We start from the raw sequence: 18,248 nt of genomic DNA, 5'->3' as shown, positions 1-18,248 counted from the left end.
CTACCTAGCTAGGTAAAATCGAAAAACCGGTTTCAGAATAAGCTAATCTAACGGCGGTAAATTTATTTGCAATAGCCCAATACATAATCCTACATGTGCTTGCTAAATTTTGCACGCAAATTGTTACATTTGAGACTTGGACTGGGTATACGATGCAAAATAATCCAAGCATTGGTGCAAGAGGATTTTGGTGCAAGAGGCCTCAGATTTGGTCAAATTAGGTGCACTCGCCGGATAGCCCGCCGTGTAAACGGCTAATATACATTATGCATACCTGTGCAGTGAACAGGGCAAAGTGTACACGCATTTAGCCATATGTCGCGTCATCACGATATAAGGTAACGACATGGTCACACAGTGCAAAAAATAGTCTCACGGCTGCAATAAATGTGAAAACAGCTACTTACCAATGCAGGGGTTTTTGTGTACCTTCTCATAGATTTTCTCACAACTTTCTTCCTGAACGTTCGTGCACATACATCCGAAAACGGGGCTCATTTTCAGCTGGTTCCAGGCGTCCAGACATGCAGAGCTGAAATGAACAGATAAAGTAATTAAAGTTCCCAAAGTAAATCAACGTCACTCGATACGCGAAAGCAAAGTTTTACATGTTGTTAACATGCTTGTGTTGTAACGTCACACATTCTTATTGCATCGAGCTGTGATTCTCGTAAAGTGAAATGAAAATATATACATTATTCGTGTTTTGATTTTTTTCACAGAAAGTCATGGGGAAGGGGCAGAGCTGGATTTATATTTGTCTCATTGTTTTAGAGCCTACCGACACAATCTTAAAGGTATCGTATTGTTGTCTGCAAAAACGACAACGTACTAAAAATCCCCAAGAGCTCCTGTGCCATTTATTGATTGTCGATAACGGTTAAGGTTATTCATATACCGTAATGCATGTTTTAGTGATTAGGAACGAGACACGGACAGGAGGCCGCGATCTGTAGCCCTATTTTGACTGCTCTGTTCCATCTATAGGGCCATATCAGAGTGCAGCCGCCGCAGTTATAATTAGATAAGCATACGAAGTTATCCGACAACCTGACACTAACACTTGCACACAGCCAGTCTACAACCTTATAGGTAATAGCTGCAGATTGAGCGACGGTGGATTTCCTGTAACCAAACATGGCCAGGACACCGCCACTTTGAAAACCATGAACTGCATAATAAGGTCAGTCTGCCATGGTCAGTTCCAATTCCCCAGCCGTCAGCTTTCACCTGTATTTACCCCTATGAAATACCTAACCGCGTTCCACCTGCCTCCATGCCCAATTTCAGTCCCTGCGAGTTCTAAATTCCCTGCCTTTTTGCCATTTGCTCGAAATTTTCGCCATCTGAGCTCCTGTGTTCGCTGTCGGTCGGTGGTGTGTGTTTTTTCCATGTGCCGGACCGGATCTCGTGCCGACCATCATTTCAGTCAGTCTGCCGATATGGTCCGCCGCGGCGGGGGGGGGCAGGGGGGCGGTGCCGCCCGCCGACTGGTACGACGACCGTCAGCGGCGACAGGCGGGGCCGCCCGCCCCCGCCCCCGCCCCCGCCCCCGCCAGGGAACCACACACGATCTTGGTGATTAACGCCGTGTCGGCGGTCGTCAGAAATGCCACCCCGACGCGTAGCTGGCCAGCGACCAGCGACTAGTAACCATGGTGGAAACTGACCACTGACCGTTCCACGCTGACAGCAGTGTTCTGACGACCGACCAATGACCGCCGGTCACTGACCACATGATGAACGTAGAGCATACTATAAGCTGCCATTTAACACCACTATCAGATCGTACTAAGAAATACCATTGTCAGATAGCACCACCGTCAAGTTCCAGCTGTCAGACGGACAGCCGTCACGGACGCCGGGTGACGTGTCGCAAAGCCGCGCCACCCAGGAGCAGCGTGTCAGCTTTTCAGCCTAGCTCGGCACAAATCTGGTCCAAATGAGCCGACAAATTGGCCTCCCCAGGGGCAAGACGTCACCGATTCGCTGGCGAACGCTAGTCTATATTAATGGTGGTCCCGTAGGCGCTATTGACACGGGAGGGTGAGCACCCCACCAGTGCCGGCGGGGATTCACTAGGGAGGTGTTTGAACTACGATCGACGTGCTTTACGCTACCAGGTATATGTCCTTGGTACGGCAGCCGCGGATCACGTCATACTGCTAGAAGCCGCGCGCTTGCGTATGGCGCATAAAGAGGTCTTTTTATAAGTTGAATGACCTTGCTACAGTAGCTTGTAATAGTAGCAGTGCAGTAGCTGTAGATTGTAATTATCTTAGCCGGTCAGCTGATTACAACTCGTATTAAATCCCTCGGATATCATGCATTTGATACTCTTATATCTCGAATGTCATTTTGCACAATTACTAGTTCACTAGTTCCCTTTGTTATATCAGTGTCATATCCCGTTCTCTGCCGGTCCCTTACCTGTTTGCCTGTTAGCAGCACATTAACTGTTTGTCTATCAGTCTCCTATCTATCCATCAGTAGATTTCGTACCTGTTCGTCATGTGGCACTCGTCCAGCTCAAACGGACACGCCTTCAAGTAGTTGTCGTACAGTGGCGCGCACTGCTCCTGGTTTCGGCAGGCGTCCAGGGCGTAGTCGCAGGTCGGCAGGGCGTGGACCGGGTACGGGTCGTTATCTGAAAAGAGAATACTTTCTACAATCCTTTTTCAGCACTCACAAACTTTTAACCCTCGCCGGACCTATTGGTTTTCTACATACGCCCCGGCCGAGGGGGGGGGGGCGGGTACGACCCCCCCCCTCGCCGTTTCGCCCCTGGTGGAGCTAGCGCGTCGCGGAAAAAACGAGCGTGTGCGCCGTTACGAGACGCAGAGATTGGTACCCGATTTTAAGGTCCTAGGTCAACCGGTGACCTCTGAGGTCAGGTCAAGTGCCCAAAGGTACGGTTCAGTTTTTGGTGAATAACTTCGCGGAAAATGGCCGCAGAGCCGCGATTTTGGCAGCATCGTGTTCGCCTCGCTCAGGCGCGTCGAATGATATACTTTTTGTTCGGGTCAGGTCAACTTGGGGTGTTGACCTCAGGTCAAGGTCAGGTCAGCACCCTAAGGTCACGAAGTTGGTCGAAAGGGGTCATGTCGCATATCATTGGATTCGGCAGGTCTTCCTGAGTCCATTGGTGGCTTTCCCGGCTCGCTAGCTCAATTTGATCAAGAGTTATTGACGAAAAACTAATATGACCTTGATGACGTCATAAATGACGTCACGAAAGGTCAACATTGCAAAAGTGACGCATCTAACCTTGCAAGGAGTGCATCAAATCACGATTCTGTGTGCTTGAGATAGTTGAAGATCGTTCCCGGCGCCAGAATAGCAGTTTGGATTTTTCCCCATTGACTTATAATGGTGAGGTCACGAAAATGACCTGACCTCATATGACCTTTAGGAAAAATCCGAGATATAAAAGTTGTGAGACTCATAATGGATACTAGATCCTGCAAGTTTCATTTCCCTGTGACATCTCCTCTGGCAGTGAGGGCGTTGCGAAGTTGCGACATCTGAAGACCGTGCAGAGGTTCACTTATGACGTCATAGGTCAGTGACCTGACCTGACCCAAAAATGCGGTTGGTGTCAAAAGATGCGGCTTGGATCAAAGGTCAGGTATGCCAAGTTTCAGCTCTCTACCGCCGGCGTGTTCGGAGCTATCGCGAAAAAACCCTATGGGGGGGGGGGCGGCACCCGCCCCCCCCCCCTCGGCCGGCGAGGGTTAATCCTATTACAAAATCCGAGCGAAAGGAATCCATAAAAACAGCATGTAACGCAAAGGCCATTACAATCGTCGCTTAACCTCTTGATCAGACATTGCATTCGATGATTAGCTAAAGGCTGTCACGAAGCGTCTTTGTGGGTCCCATTGGACTTCCATTTGAGGCATAAATTATCATTTAGCTATTGCAACGAGGACATAGCTTCCCTTGGACACTCACTTCCGTCATTACATGGGTCGTAAAGATGCAATATTTCACATACCCTGACTGCGCATTCCGAAGCAGGGGTGGTCGAACACCAGGTTGCGGTAGGTGTTACACTCGGGGTCGACGCGCTGCTCCTTGCACAGACAGGTGGGCTGGAAGAACTGGAAGGCCACCAGTGTCCTCAGAGCCGCCCGACACTTGGTCACCGTCACCGTCGAGCACGACACTGAAATGGAACGGTACACGTTTGTGAAGCATGCACTTATAAGTCTATGTCCATTTTAGTAACGGCACTGAAACGGAATGGCCGAGACAATAGTCATGAGCGGTGATAAACATAGAACGAGATATAGACGGAGACAAAAACAGAGACAAAGGCAGAAACGAATACAAAGACAGAACCGATTGAGAATGAGATGAAGGAAAAAGCCGTAAAAGGTAAAAACCTCTTTGGTGCTTACCACTCAGCTTCCAGCAGCCGCAGTTGCAGCCAGCTGTATGCGTTTCGTGATTTCCCATCGATTTCCTACCAAAAGGTGCCTATTTCTTGCCTAGCTCCTGTTCACAGAGAGTCGTTTTCTCACCTAAACGACTCTCACGTCCGCTGAGAGTCGTTTTCCTCACCTCGCGCTCCTGTCCGCAGAGAGTCGTTTTCTTACCTAGCTCCCGTCCGCAGAGAGTCGTTTTCTTACCTAGCTCCTGTCCGCAGAGAGTCGTTTTCTCACCTAGCTCCTGTCCGCAGAGAGTCGTTTTCTCACCTAGCTCCTGTCCGCAGAGTCGCGGGATGATGGCCGTAATGGAATGGCAGACGCGGTCCTTCTCACACAACTCTCTCGCCAGCTTGCAGTTGATGGTCGTCGACGCCGTTCGGATGCTGATCACTGCAAAACAGCAGGCAGCGCGACTCAACAGCGAGCTCAAACACAATGTTTGATCGGACCAATTTCAACTCGGTATGTTCATCGGGAAAGTTTTGCCTACGGCGAGAGGTGCTTAATTGAAGGAAGTTCGCCTGCAAAGTTTTGACATGATCAAGGTGAGATGACAAGGTAGCAAAGGACGAAGATGCTGTTATCAACTAAATTAAAAAAAAAAAATTAAGCTCATTTCGAAAGCCATTGCTAAGAATAATGCACTTAATAACGTTGATTTCATTTTATTTGTTTCACTGTCCTTTCCAAAATGCATAAAACAGCGCAAGACGTGCATGGCACGAAGAATGAATGCCCAGGTGTCGTGACCTCAGAAAGGTCTCACAGCTCTTAACGTCATGATTATTTCAGAAGTCCCTACAAAATTAAACTCCTGTAGAATTATTCAAAGGCACGACCAGCCGACGGCTAAGACGCCTCCAATGCACCTCGCCACGGATCTCCTTTAAGGTTATCTATCAAGAACTCCAATGGCTAAAGGTTGAGGTTAGGTCAGGTTTCAAAGATCACAGTACACAAAAACCGTACAGAGCATATTAAAGAAGCAACATTTGAATGAAATCAAACTACTACGCAAACATGTTGAAATGCTGACTCTTGGGGAATGAATTCTGAGGCACACATCAGAGTTACGCTGGCAGGTCATGGGTTGTTTTCTAATCAAGTGTCATTGTATGCTTAAAAAAAAACAGCGCATTTGTCTTCCTTATTGATACCACACATGCGATACGATCAATGGGTTCCGCAGCCGTACGATGATCGGGGTGAGCTGGGAATGTAAACAGTCCTAAATGACCTGCCGTCACGGCCCATAACGGTCCTTTAGTGAAGGACGGGCTGAGAGTCCAGTTGGGGGCTGCTCTGCAAGTCGTCAGTTCCGACGTGGGGTCGCTCACCGGCCGCCCCGTGGATCTGATGGGTCTGACCTGTCCACCTATGGGTTCGACGTACAATGCTTTCGACATTCGACAGCATAGAAGATTAACGAATATGTTGATAATATTGAAGAATATAATGATAGGCAATGCGTGGCCATTTTAGCCAAGTGGCGAACAACTACTTTTTTTGATAAAATGATGTTCTTTAAAAAATTATATACTTAAATTGCAAATAACGCAATACTAGGCAAATTGGTTCATCATTAATTGGGCTGATGTAAAAATTTTAGTCCATGTCCCATCTTTGCTAAGCCCATCCGCAGAGTCAGCAGACCGCACTTAGCCGTCACGAGTGAACTTAATTACGGCAAACCAAGATAGCTCTCCTCACACTCCATCCATTCACGGTCGGCCGCCCCTCTCCACTCGAGATAAGCGCCCACCGCGCGCCCGGCTCCCCCAGTCGGCTGTCAGTGGCCTCATATGCCCAAATGAGGCCGGCGGGCTTGGCGCCGCAGCCGTCGGACAACGCGGCGCCGCCACACGAAGTGCGCCGGTCGGCCCCGATGAGCCACTATGGAGGCAGACCGTGTGTCTGGCGGCCGACGAAAGGCCGTCGTGAGCCGGCGCCCGCCACTGGTGTGAAATCCTCCTTCAGTGGCCATCCATCGCTGCCGCAGCCTCAGCAGTGATCCTTCCCCGCCCAGACTCCGCGTTAACTTACAAACTTGTGAGGTTACTTGGCATCCAGCCAGTAACACGCGGCAGCACCGCTTGAGGAAGAGTTGGCTATAAACAAGTGCTAACAACAGCCATCGGTGCTTGTTTCAGGTCAGAATTCTGAATTATAAAAAGTTTAATTGAATGTTAAATTCCAATGTGAAGTGAAGTAATGCTAGTTGACACTAACTTGCTAGACCTCTGGGGCTTTACCAGGCGTTGCCGGTGGGCACCGCCCCAGTTCCAGTGACACTGACCGGTCAGGTTGCCGCCAGCCGCCGCCGCCGCCCACACTCGGTCAGTAAGCATCTCACGCCACAATGAAAAACCCCGTACGCCCCCTTCCTCGCGGCCATGTATGCGCCGTCGTCTGTGCCCTGCATGGCAATACGGGGGTGACGCCGCTCAGATTATTGGTTGGCTGTAATTGCTGCAGGCGGCGGCGTAGGGACGGCCCGGCGACCACCACCCCACCGGCAGCCGGCCCATAGGCCAGTTACCCCGAGCCGAGCGTATTCAGAAGGTGCTCACTCATTCACACCTCCCTCTCCAGGGAAACAGCCGGGAAAATTGTCTTGAAAGCAAATACATGCTGGCACCACCGTTCGATAAGCAGGCTTACGATAATGATACCTTCTCGGGAAAGAAAACAACCATTAAAATGCGGGGCAGCCGTACAACCAACGAGACTGGAAAGCCAACGTTCAGCTAAGAAACCAGCTCGCACCATAAATTATAAACCAAATGCACCAGTTTCGATCAGAGCCTAATGAACTGTAGGCGAATGCCAGGTGACCACCGCTAAGTATCGCTGGCCGTTTGGTGTCCGGCTGTTATGCGTCGGTTTCCGTTAACTGGGCAGTCGGCCGGCACGGTTCCGTGCGCTCGATATCGGCTCAACGCGTGATGGGAGTTCCAACGGGGACAGGGGCGCTGAGCCGCCGGGACCTGCGACAGAGCCAGACAGGGAGGAAGGGAAAGGAAGGGGTGAGGGGACGGGAGAGAGAGAGAGAGAGAGAGAGAGAGAGAGAGAGAGAGAGAGAGAGAGAGAGAGAGAGAGAGAGAGAGAGAGAGAGAGAGAGAGAGAGAGAGAGAGAGAGAGAGAGAGAGAGAAAGAAAGAAAGAGAAGCGAAAGAGGAGGAGAAAACGAGAGGGAAAGAACAGCATCTCCGTGCTTACCAGGAAATGTCAGCGAAGTTTCACGACCACACGAAGTCAAAAATTCATAAACACATCTAAAGTTACCTACAGTCAGGGATGCCGAGCCCAGCCGAAGCCAAGCCATATGAAAGTTGGGTGTGACATGACGATATTAAATATAAGGCACAGGATCAATAGTGTTAACATAAGGTGCTGTGAGTCGCTGGTCTGAGCTGATGATGGCACTCGGTCACCTGTTCATGGGCATATCAGTAAAAAATATTGTTGATGGGTAGCGGTGTACATAGATCCTATAAAACCATGGATCGTAGCATAACTGGGGTAAAATATAAATGCTCGTATCTGACAATTTGCCATCGCGATGTTTATTTTGCAACTTGTCGGGCAAATATGCATGTTTCTCAATGAATCCCCCCTAGCAGATACAGCTGATGACCCACCCGGGTTTCCTGAAACTGGCACCGGCCGCTGTCGCCCGCCACCCTGATAAGGTCTCCCCGCGTTCGGTTCGTGGCCCGTGTCGCTCTATACGGGCGCCGCCACCTCAGGTCGCAGCGCCCGGTCTGATCCTCACAACGCCATTAAACGCCGCCGCCGCTCTCCGAAAGCCCTCGGCCCATTGATCCAACCATTTGTGTTTGAAATCGGCGTCCCCGGGACCGGTCAGTCCACAGAGGTGAGACTGCAGGCAGGATCGGTCAGCTACAAAGGTAAGACTGCTAGAGGGACCGGTCTCAGTCCTCTGAGGTGAGATTTTATACCAGCTCGGCCAATCCACGGATCAGAGACCTTGGAAGCAGGACTGGTCAATTCATGGAGGTGAGACTACGGGCGGAATAATTGAGCCGAGGCGAGACTGAAGGCAGGACCGTTCAGTTCAGATATCCGGACCGCATGCCCGATGGGTCATTCCACGAAGATGAGACTGCTGGCAATATTTCAGGCTGGTGTAAGGAGGCGGGATCACAAAGTCGATAGCCTGTAGCTTGAATCCATACTGATCGAAACTGGCCAGCGTTTGGTGGTGTTGCTAGGCGCTCCAGCCATGCAGCATGCGGGTATCGTTTAGGGCGTCGATGGACAGAGCATGGCAGAGGGCTGCCGAATTCGCTCGTCAGATAACAGACGGAGCTCGGCCCAGCCAGCCCCAGTACGGCCTCAACACGCATCGGGTACGCCGGAAAACGGCGGGACGGCTGTCAAAGTGCGCCAGGAAATGGCACAAAGACCGTGGGACCGTGGGAAGGGACGCACGACGCAGCCAACGGCACCGTGTCCGTCTGTTAGGAAGAAAGAGGGCAAGGAAAGGCTTAGCAGAAAAGTTTTGGAAATTGAAATAATTAAATTGCGTTTTGTAAGGACGCAGTCTGATTGCAACTGCCAGACTGATGTTGAAAAGCGAGGTCAGGGTTTGGCTCCCAGTTAAAATATGTTTCTTTTCATGCACATATTTTTTACTCTTGTTGAAACAACTTATCCCCAAAACTGTCATCTTATCATCATACACAACTTAAGCGCATCAATTCAATTTCAAACATGACATTCTTTTCGCATAGTAGCTGAAGTAGGTACTCCTAAAAACATGTCCACTGTCCCGTGTCAAGTTTCATGCCTCCCAAATGTTTCCCAGCAGTCACCATTTATTTGTGCTCAGGTGAGTAGCGGTGAGCCGACTGACGTGGTGAGGTGGCCAAGCGGCAGCCGTGGGACCGGCGCAGGTCACCCTGACGGCGGCCGTGGGACCCCGCTGGCCGTCCGGCGGCAGCCGTGGGACCCGGTGTGCCGGACGGACAGGTGACCCGTCCCCCAGCGTCCTGGCAGGCGGGCAGGATGGCGCCCGGTAGAAATCAATGGCCCGGATCGATCCCCCGGCGTCCGTCTGACGACGACTCCTAATGGCCGCCTTTAAATAAAGACGTGCGCACGCCGCCCTACAAGGCTGGCCCGTCCGAGGGAATGGGAGCAGGTCAGGCCCGCCTGGCTGCCGTCAGGCTGGAGCTGTATCTCGGCCGTCACTGGTCGTTGGCGAGGTGCTCTCTGACGAGTACAGCGCTGCGCCTGAAGAACCATTACTAGAGGACGCCATGGCCGGGATTGTAGGGGTAGTAACATACAATCCTGGCCTTCCTCTCGAGCAAGCGGAGAGGAACAGAGCGGGGGGGGAGGGAGAAAGGAGAGGGGGAGTGGAAAGGACAGGTGAGATATCGGAACAGGCAAGTGAGGAAGGAATAGGTTGGTGAGCAAAACGGACCCGACAGTGAGGGACCAGCAGTCAGGAACCTTTGCAAAATTTCCCTGCCACTGCTTTCGGTCATGGTTCTCCGAAGTTTCGAATTACTTCCGGCCATTTATACAGCGGCTACCGGGTGACATGTCATTTGACCTGGGATATCCCTATCAATCAGTTTCCCCGACGCAAATGACCTTCTCTCTCTCTCACCGCTACTGACCCTCTCTCCTATCGCAACTGACCCCCACCCCAGCCACCCCTGGACGGATCGACCTGGCGGCTCGGCCGCTACACGTCGATCGGTTCTCCTGCGGCGCCCCAGCCGGCAGCCGCTCGAACAGCTCCTGTGTTACCGAAAAGGCCATCGTTTCACACATGATCGATGGTGTGTCGATGAACTAAACGCGAAGTTGATTATCAGACAAGTGTTTTGAAATGTGGACGCATCAACAAGTTGGTTTTGATGATAAATTTCTATCTTTGCTTGTTGAATTGACGGATGGATGTAGAGCTTCAAGTTCGGCCACAGGTACAGGTCATATTTTATTTCAAAAATGTTACTGTTATGTACGAAGAGTTATATTATACCACGCTTCAGCTTTTCATGTAACATAATATAGGTACGCGTGAAATACAGAAAACCTCAGTCGTTTAGATGACCCCGACAGTTAGGTAAGTTACACATACTGGACTGTACCTATGGACTTGAAGCGTGGCTCCATGCGCTGTAGTTGTACCATGCGCTGTACCATGATTCATGTTATCTATGGCTGTACCAGCATGATGGAACACTTGTGTCAGCATTATGATCTCTGGAAACAAGGCTAAACAGCCCCTCCCCCCAGTCACTCGCGTTATGGAATATATTCCAGTTATGGGTGGGTTAACATGAGTGAAAGAACTAGGCGTTCAGTTGAAGAATTTCATGTGTATGTGTAGGTATTTTATTTTTGTATGATATGCATTGTGCACATCTGTGGTAGCTAACTCGTTAATATGGATGCGTGTTGGACTGCATACTGGTGCGGAATTTCGCCGCTGCCGTCACCCGATCCGCGGCGTCATCCGGCAGCTGACGGTGATAATGAGCTATTCGCGTTTCGCCACACCACGCCACACTTGTCACAACAATCAGCCGCGCCACTAATCGCCCCCCGAGCGGCCGGCCGGCTGCGCTGCAGCGTAAATCAATACCACCGGCCGATGAATATGATACCTCAGCTAGCCACGAAATTTGTTTACACTAGAGAAGAGTGAGATTCAGAGCCTGTTTTATTATCCCAGCAGTTCGCAAAGATAAGTGAAGGCTCATCCAGGGCTTTGTCGAAGCTAGAGGACCACCGCTGGATTACGTACTTAACACCTGTAAGTTTCGACAATCAACACTGTGCGTAATACCTAATGAGAAAATAAGAAATTTTGACGGCTGTGCTGATTTACCACCAGAAAAAAAGCTGAAAAACTTGTTTTTATTCCGGAAAAAATTAAGGATTTTCAATATCGTAATATCCCTTTCCATGGTTTCCTTGTGGAGTCCTGCTATTTCTGAAATTTAGCACACACTTGTTTGGTGCGAGTTGACAGAACTTTACCGTCAATGAAATTGACACTTCAATTTAGCAAGGGAGGTACCTGGCATTACTGACTGAAATAACTTGCAAAACTTTCGCAAGCCGTTCCCACTACGCAAAGAACACAGCCGACCTGCTTTCATTCATTATTTCAAGGATATCAAGCCGACGTACCTACTTGCATATGTCCTTCGAGATATTCCAATGAGCAGTAAATCAATGCAAACTATATCAAGAACTAATTCCTCTTTCAACTTAAGGTTAAGGCATCATCCGAGGCCACGTAGTCATTAAAGTTGACCTTATTTGATATCTTGCTTCGACTTATCTGACTTGACAGCCTACTCAATAAGAATGCCTATCGCTATGTCCGTGTGAGCTCCTAAATAAAATAAAAAAACGTCCAAATCACAAGAAGAACATAAGCTAACGAAAATGGAAAACATTATGAATCATGCTATCTACTGCATAGGTATTAGTGGTGTCAATTTCAGAAAACGTATGTCCAAAGTCTGTCCAATGTCCAATGCTTACGTCGACTGTCCGTCCAAAAATGTCCAAGCCAGCCATTTGTCCAAAGATGTCCGACACCTACGCAATAGTTTACACTCAACACTGTTATTTAATTTGCTTTTCATGTACCGTTACCAGCTCAAAAGTGTTAAGCATATCGAAAGCTAAGCTTTCTAATAGCCAATCAATGTTAAACGCGATTACTTTTTAAAAATGTTGAGGTGTAGCAAGCGATTGTCCAAAGTTGTCCAAAGCCTGCTGCCATTGTCCAACAGAATTCCAAATTGGACATTGGACAAAATCGGAATTCCGAAGATTCAAGTTCCGATTGACACCACAAATAGGTATAGCGGTTACACAACGATCATAAAAGGTGTCCATGAACTCTTGCAGGGACGACAAAGCAAGTCAAGTTGCATTGTTATTTCTTCTAAATAACTTACGCCTAATCATAATGCCACGTCGTCATATGGATCGACATGTATTGAGTATTTTATATCGCTTTTTCTGCGTAGAAACTCAATTATATGTTCTATTGATGCACCCACATAAAAATGATAAATTTTCGGACAAATTTAAGACCGGGTATTTAGATTGGTAGGTGTTTTACGCTTGAAAGCGATCGCCTAACAAGGTACTTAAATGACAGTTTATGTACAGCGGCTCATAAACGCATTTATCGGTCGTCATAAGCGACCGCAAAAACGGGCCCGAACGGAGAGCGCTAACTTAAGCGCTCGCCAACTTGGCGAATCCCGCGCGGTCACGGAGCAGGGGATGAGCAGATGTCTCAGTCTTTGTCAGCGTGTATGCGGGTGTGCACCGCACGAAGACATCATATTTTTTGTGTTTGAAATTAATTTCTCACGGTAACCGTGCACCTGTAATCCGCGCGGCGGCATCTGTGATCCGCGCGGCAGGTGAGTGTGAATCGTCTTTGTTCGCGGCTGGATGTGCCGAAGCAGCGCCTTTTATCTTGTACCCTCCCCGGGCCGCACGGTGGGATCTCGGTCTGCCACGGCCGTCGTTTTTTTTTTCAGTTGGCTATAAATTCCGCTGGTCTAACCAATTAATACCGCATTCTAGGTCCATAGGGACCAATTCTGCGGTTCGGGCGCTGTGTTCGTCGCCGCAAGCAGATTTTGCGAATCATAGGCTGGCCATGTGCCGCGGGTCGCCGACCATTCCTTCTCCCAGCGACCAATTACTTATCTATCACCATGCTTGCTTCTGTTCTTGGGTTATCGTTTTTAGCCTAGCTTCGCAAGGACTGTACCCTGGTCCGGCGCTGGTGCACTTGGTTGCGTCCATTGGACCCCTCGCGGGCCGGCGCGGGGCCCTGCCGCCGCCGGCGCGGTGCGCAGGCTCAGGAATCCCCTCTCATTTTCTCCCAGAGGTTCCGCGTCTAGGAAATGTGCAATTTAGCATGTCTTGGACGCAAAAACCATGAGCTCCAGTCTATCCTGGTGTAAAACTTCGGACAAACTTCAGCATTTGACCTACAAAGTTGGGGCGCCGGACAGATTGGCTTAGCGTGGGGAACGAGATGACTTGACTACAATAAACTTCTGCGCGATGGCCTCATTTGTAGCCGGCAGTCTGCAGCGCGCTGGCCATCGAAACTCGCTGAAATATCTTCCCAGAAGCCGCCATTGCATTTAGATGGTGGAAATTGCCTGCTATCCTATATCACGGGGGATATGTTCGGGCCATTTTGCCTATAGCCGATCCGATTGACAAGGTCGTCAGCAGCGCGCGGTTCTGTCTGAACACTTGTCCTTATGACTCTCCAGAGAGGAGAGCCGCCGCTCGCCATCACAGAAAGCGCCTGTTACATGCAGTCTTGATAATTCGAACGCCGACTTCAGATCATCGGCAGATGATCGGCAATATCTGAGACGCTGCAGATATATTAAGTTATCTATTTCAAGCTTGACAAAGCTTTAGACAAGGACAATATCATTGAAGGAAGGTATCTACTCCAATGACTAAATCACCGTACAGATAACCTATGGATATCTAAAGTGGAATAGCCCAGTTGACAGTCGAAGCAGACCAATGTAATGCATTGCAGCATCGGTCATCAATACGCCCCCATAAATTGAGTTTTATCGCTGGCCGTCTAACTCGACGATGATGAGATCTTGAGGATGCTTGATTGAGCATTTCGGCTGCAGGTTTTTAGGCGCTACTGGTTTTCATTTCCGTGATGCAGAGATTCTGGTAACGCCGGGTGACCTATCCCGCTCTAGCAGGACTGGAGGAGAAGAGGCTCCCGTCGGACGCCACTCTGACCATCCTTTATTTGACCACCTCTTGGCCTCATATGCGGCCTCTCAGCAGTGGCGGCATCCTATGTGGGCCGCTCGCCGGCCGGCCGGCCTCCACTTAGCCGGGAGGCGACAGAAGCCCCCTTTGAGCGGCGTGCCAGGGCCAGATTTGAGGAGATTACTCCTCTGAGGCCGCGCCGACCGGAATAACCCTGGTTCTCTGTCATCGGTGGTCCCCGGGGGTTTCATTAGCGGCATCTGCCGTAATGTGTCACGAAACGGACGCAGCAGCGCCACCGCTTATCAATGGTTATTTAAATATCACCACATATTTTTCGTGGAGACTGATGCGAATAAAGTTTCAGAAATGTTATGTATGTGGGCTGAGAAAGTTTGTGTTTACTGTTTTTACACGTTCTTCCAAGGAATTCAGAAGTCTGAATTCGGGAGAGAATCAGTTGCTGCGAGTCTTTAAATACACATACACATCATCATATCATTCAATGCTGCAAAGTCGGCGCAGGGTCCATACACAAATTCAAACTCCCCGTTTTTTCTTCTCGACAGCGGTTGACATTTTCTAGGGGACGCAGCGCCACGACTCGCTAACTGGAGAGGTGAGACCGTTGCTGCCTCTATACGGAGGCATGGCGTCGCTCCGTTAGCTGGCAGCGCACGTAAAACGACCAACATAAACTGAGGAATCCGGCGGCGCGGTGGCGCATTTTGATCACGCGCGGCATTGGCGGCGCACCTGGGGCGTGCCAATTGACCGGCCCGGCGGCCAGCGCGGCCGGTCGACCCGGCGCGGCCCATTTTATGGAGTCGACCGACCGGTCAATCAATGGCGGCGCCAGCGGCCGGCTAAATCATGCATGGAGGTCGATCTCCATTAGCTATGCGTGTCGGACAGTGGCTGTTCAGGCGCTCCACTTGGTCCCTCAGTTCGATAGTTCCTAACATCATATCATTTGTTTCAAGAGAAGAATGATAATGGTGATTTGAAAACGAGGAAGGCGCTATACCTCTTATGAATGTTTCTTCGGAGCTTAGCTATGCATTGATCAAACATCATGATGATTGGTTAAGAGCGCTATCGGTGCTGGGGGCTTTCATTTAACCAACATTACTGAACGCATAGATACAAATGTCTGTTTTCCATTGGAAAGCCCTTGTTCAACAGCGATAATGACAACAGCCGAGCTTAAATGACAAGACCTAAAAAGACAGCGACACATCAGATAATCTCTGCTGAGTGATTTATTTCAATCGATGACTTTGCGTCGTAAATGCGAACAATTATAAGCATTACTAATGCTTGTGCCAGACGACGCGTAAATGACAAGCAAATCACATATTTTCAATACCAAATTCAGAAAGTGATGTGTCAATAAATAAGATCAAAAACGATTAGATTTTGATAAGGTTGATATTGAGCTTTTGTCACCTTGATCAACATTTTAAATGGCGTTCGGTTCCGATCCTTGGAACCCACTCTGAAAAATTTACACCACCGGTGATCCCTGCGCCGACCTCATATAATACTGTCGGGCCCACAGCGTGCTCGCAGGTCGGCCGTTCATTGGCAGCGCTCGGCCTTTTTGGCAGCCGACCGCCCTGCCGCCGTCCGGAGTGCCGGTGACCGCGAAATGGCCGTCATCCACGCCGGCGATTTGATGTTACCGTATCTCCGATACCGACCAACACGGAATGTATGACCGACTCCGAGGATATCTCGCCGTCCAATGTCGCCGTGGGGATGGCATTGGTGGCGTGCCATTTCAAATTGCACGGCGGCTTCATGGCTTCATTCGTTGACTGCCTCCGCGCTGCTCAGACAGCTATACCGCAGAAGGTGTCATTTGGGCCGAACCGTGATGCAAGGTCAGCTCCATAGCTGTTGCCTGGTCACACAGTGGTGCGCCGGGTACCCAGCAAATGCTTCTCTGCACATTAATTGCATGATAGAGAGTAGGCATGCTTGGATAAATTGATACGAATGAACAGTTCAATTAGGCCTAATAGTGTCCTCGTTTCTGGAATAACGGCAAATGATAGCCGACTGCTTTTGCAATCAATTGATTTGCCACACTGCGTACAATTGACAGGGTATGTGCTCTTTTATCCCTGCGACCTCATTAGTTAAAGCTGTGGCTTCATCTGTTCATGAGATTTTACGTGTTGGTGATCAATACAGCATTCAATCATACTCGTACAATCATACCGTCTTGTTCAACGATGAGCTTTTCTCGCTCGCAGTGTGCATCAAGCTTCGTAAGCAGGTGCGAGACATCGACTAGCTCATGAAAAGATGAAAGGATCTATATCAAAGTCAGAGGGAAACCAGATCAGTGATTGTGGGTACCATCTCAACGCATGTCATTTATCTCTCAAACCGTTTCCTTCGCCTTGGATTATAATTGACGTATGCTATGCCGAAAGAGACGAGCCGGTCGGTAACTAATCGAATCGGTCGAGCATACTTACGTCATGTCCGAAAATGGCACTGCGATAGATTCTGTGTAACTGAAGTTTTACAAAAAGAGCATGTCAGGTGTATGCCGCACTCAAGTTTAGGTGGCAATGACGCAAAGTTACCATACATTGCCAATAGGCTTGGATGATGTTGATAGGCAGAAGCATATAGTAGCCGGGCGGGTAGGAGTTCGGTTCTTACGACGCTAATGAGTACAGAATGATTTTCTTTACCAATAGCAAACTGCGAAGGATCATATAAACAATATGAGGGTGAAGTTGTCTGTAATGTGTAACGAGCGCCTACCTGTTGGTTTGGCTGTCGTCGTTGTTGAAGTGCTGCTCGTCTTGGGTTTTTCGGTGGCCACAGACACCGGCGGTGTAGTGAACTGGGCCGGCAGTGGAGGTATGGAGTCGCAGCACTCGCGCTCAGGAAACTCGCTGGCAGCCGCGGCGTCCAGCCACACGACAGTCACCACCAGCAGCGGCAGCAGTGACTGCCACCGCCGCCCCAGCGAACCGGTTGTACAGCCGGAGATAAGCGTCATCGTGCTCCGACCGGAGTCAGCTCAGAGCTTAGAGAGGCCCAGTAACTGGGACACAAGTGTCTGCACTTCACTGATCGGCGGGGCTGAAACCGCTTCTTATAATTATAAGCAAACTGGTATTAATACCAGTTTAAATGAGTTTGCATCATGCACTCTGAATGCAAGTTTTTGGTACAACTCCACAAGTCCTAGTCGGTGTTGGCGGTTAGCTATTCATTCCAGCAGTTCCAGCGGCTAGCTATTCACTTCACTTCCAGAGGCCGTCCTTGACGGAGGTGATTTCTTAACAACTCGGCTGTCACTCCCAAAGATTAACCACCGGCATCGCACAACAAGTACGGAATCGAGTGCGATTCGAAGGTGATTCGGCGGATTATCCGATTTTCGATCAGTCTGAATCGAAGCCAGCCAAGCAATTCAGTTTTCGGACACGCCCATCAGGCGCCAGTTGATTCGGTGTCAATAATTAATGTTAATGGACACATCAATAATACTGATTCTTCGAATGGTGAGCTGATGAATTACTTATCACGCTCGTAACCGATGGAGCCTCACAAGTGTTCTAACGATATGGTGCAGACAGAAGCCACACTAGCTCAAATATTGTTCTGCCTCTGTGAGAGTTCTTCACACTGTCTTGATCTGACTAGCCGCAGTAGTTCTTGGCAGGATGCTGTCCACAGGGATTCGATCTGTCAACCTGTCAATTTGTTCCACCCGTCACTCAGGTGACAGATGACAGCTTACAGGTGACCTCAGACACCCACAGATCAGTGACACCGGGTGGCGATGGTGATGTCAGCTGACAGGTGAGCTTCTCACCGGCTGGCAGATGACTGACGTCAGGTGACACGACGACGGCGTCAGGTAACGAAGATGACGTCACTGATGACAACAAGCTCGTCACTGATGACGGTGATGACGTCAGGTGACACTAATGACTTCAGGCGTCACCCTGCGGGCCGGCGGAGGTGCAGAGCGCCCGCGGCAGTGCCGGTCGGCGGCTGT

At 49.8% G+C, this 18,248-nt stretch overlaps 1 protein-coding gene across 1 annotated transcript in view; it reads right to left on the bottom strand.

The window, feature by feature from the left end:
* The window catches only part of LOC122379757, a 28,089-nt gene extending 10,849 nt beyond the window's left edge, over positions 1-17,240 (bottom strand). Inside the window, exons 1-5 of the mRNA XM_043362195.1 lie at positions 17,000-17,240; positions 4,701-4,823; positions 3,998-4,168; positions 2,503-2,647; positions 408-532 (exon numbers count right to left, since the gene is read on the bottom strand). Of these exons, the coding sequence (XP_043218130.1) occupies positions 408-532; positions 2,503-2,647; positions 3,998-4,168; positions 4,701-4,823; positions 17,000-17,240 (805 nt within the window). The remainder of the gene's footprint in view (positions 1-407; positions 533-2,502; positions 2,648-3,997; positions 4,169-4,700; positions 4,824-16,999) is intronic.
* Between the last annotated feature and the right edge of the window lie 1,008 nt (positions 17,241-18,248).

Source organism: Amphibalanus amphitrite, unplaced genomic scaffold, assembly GCF_019059575.1.
Source record: "Amphibalanus amphitrite isolate SeventyFive unplaced genomic scaffold, NRLGWU_Aamphi_draft 000084F_arrow, whole genome shotgun sequence".
Lineage (NCBI taxonomy): Eukaryota > Metazoa > Arthropoda > Thecostraca > Balanomorpha > Balanidae > Amphibalanus > Amphibalanus amphitrite.
Note: the sequence above shows the minus strand (reverse complement) of the source record. Positions and strands in the feature narration are given on the sequence as shown.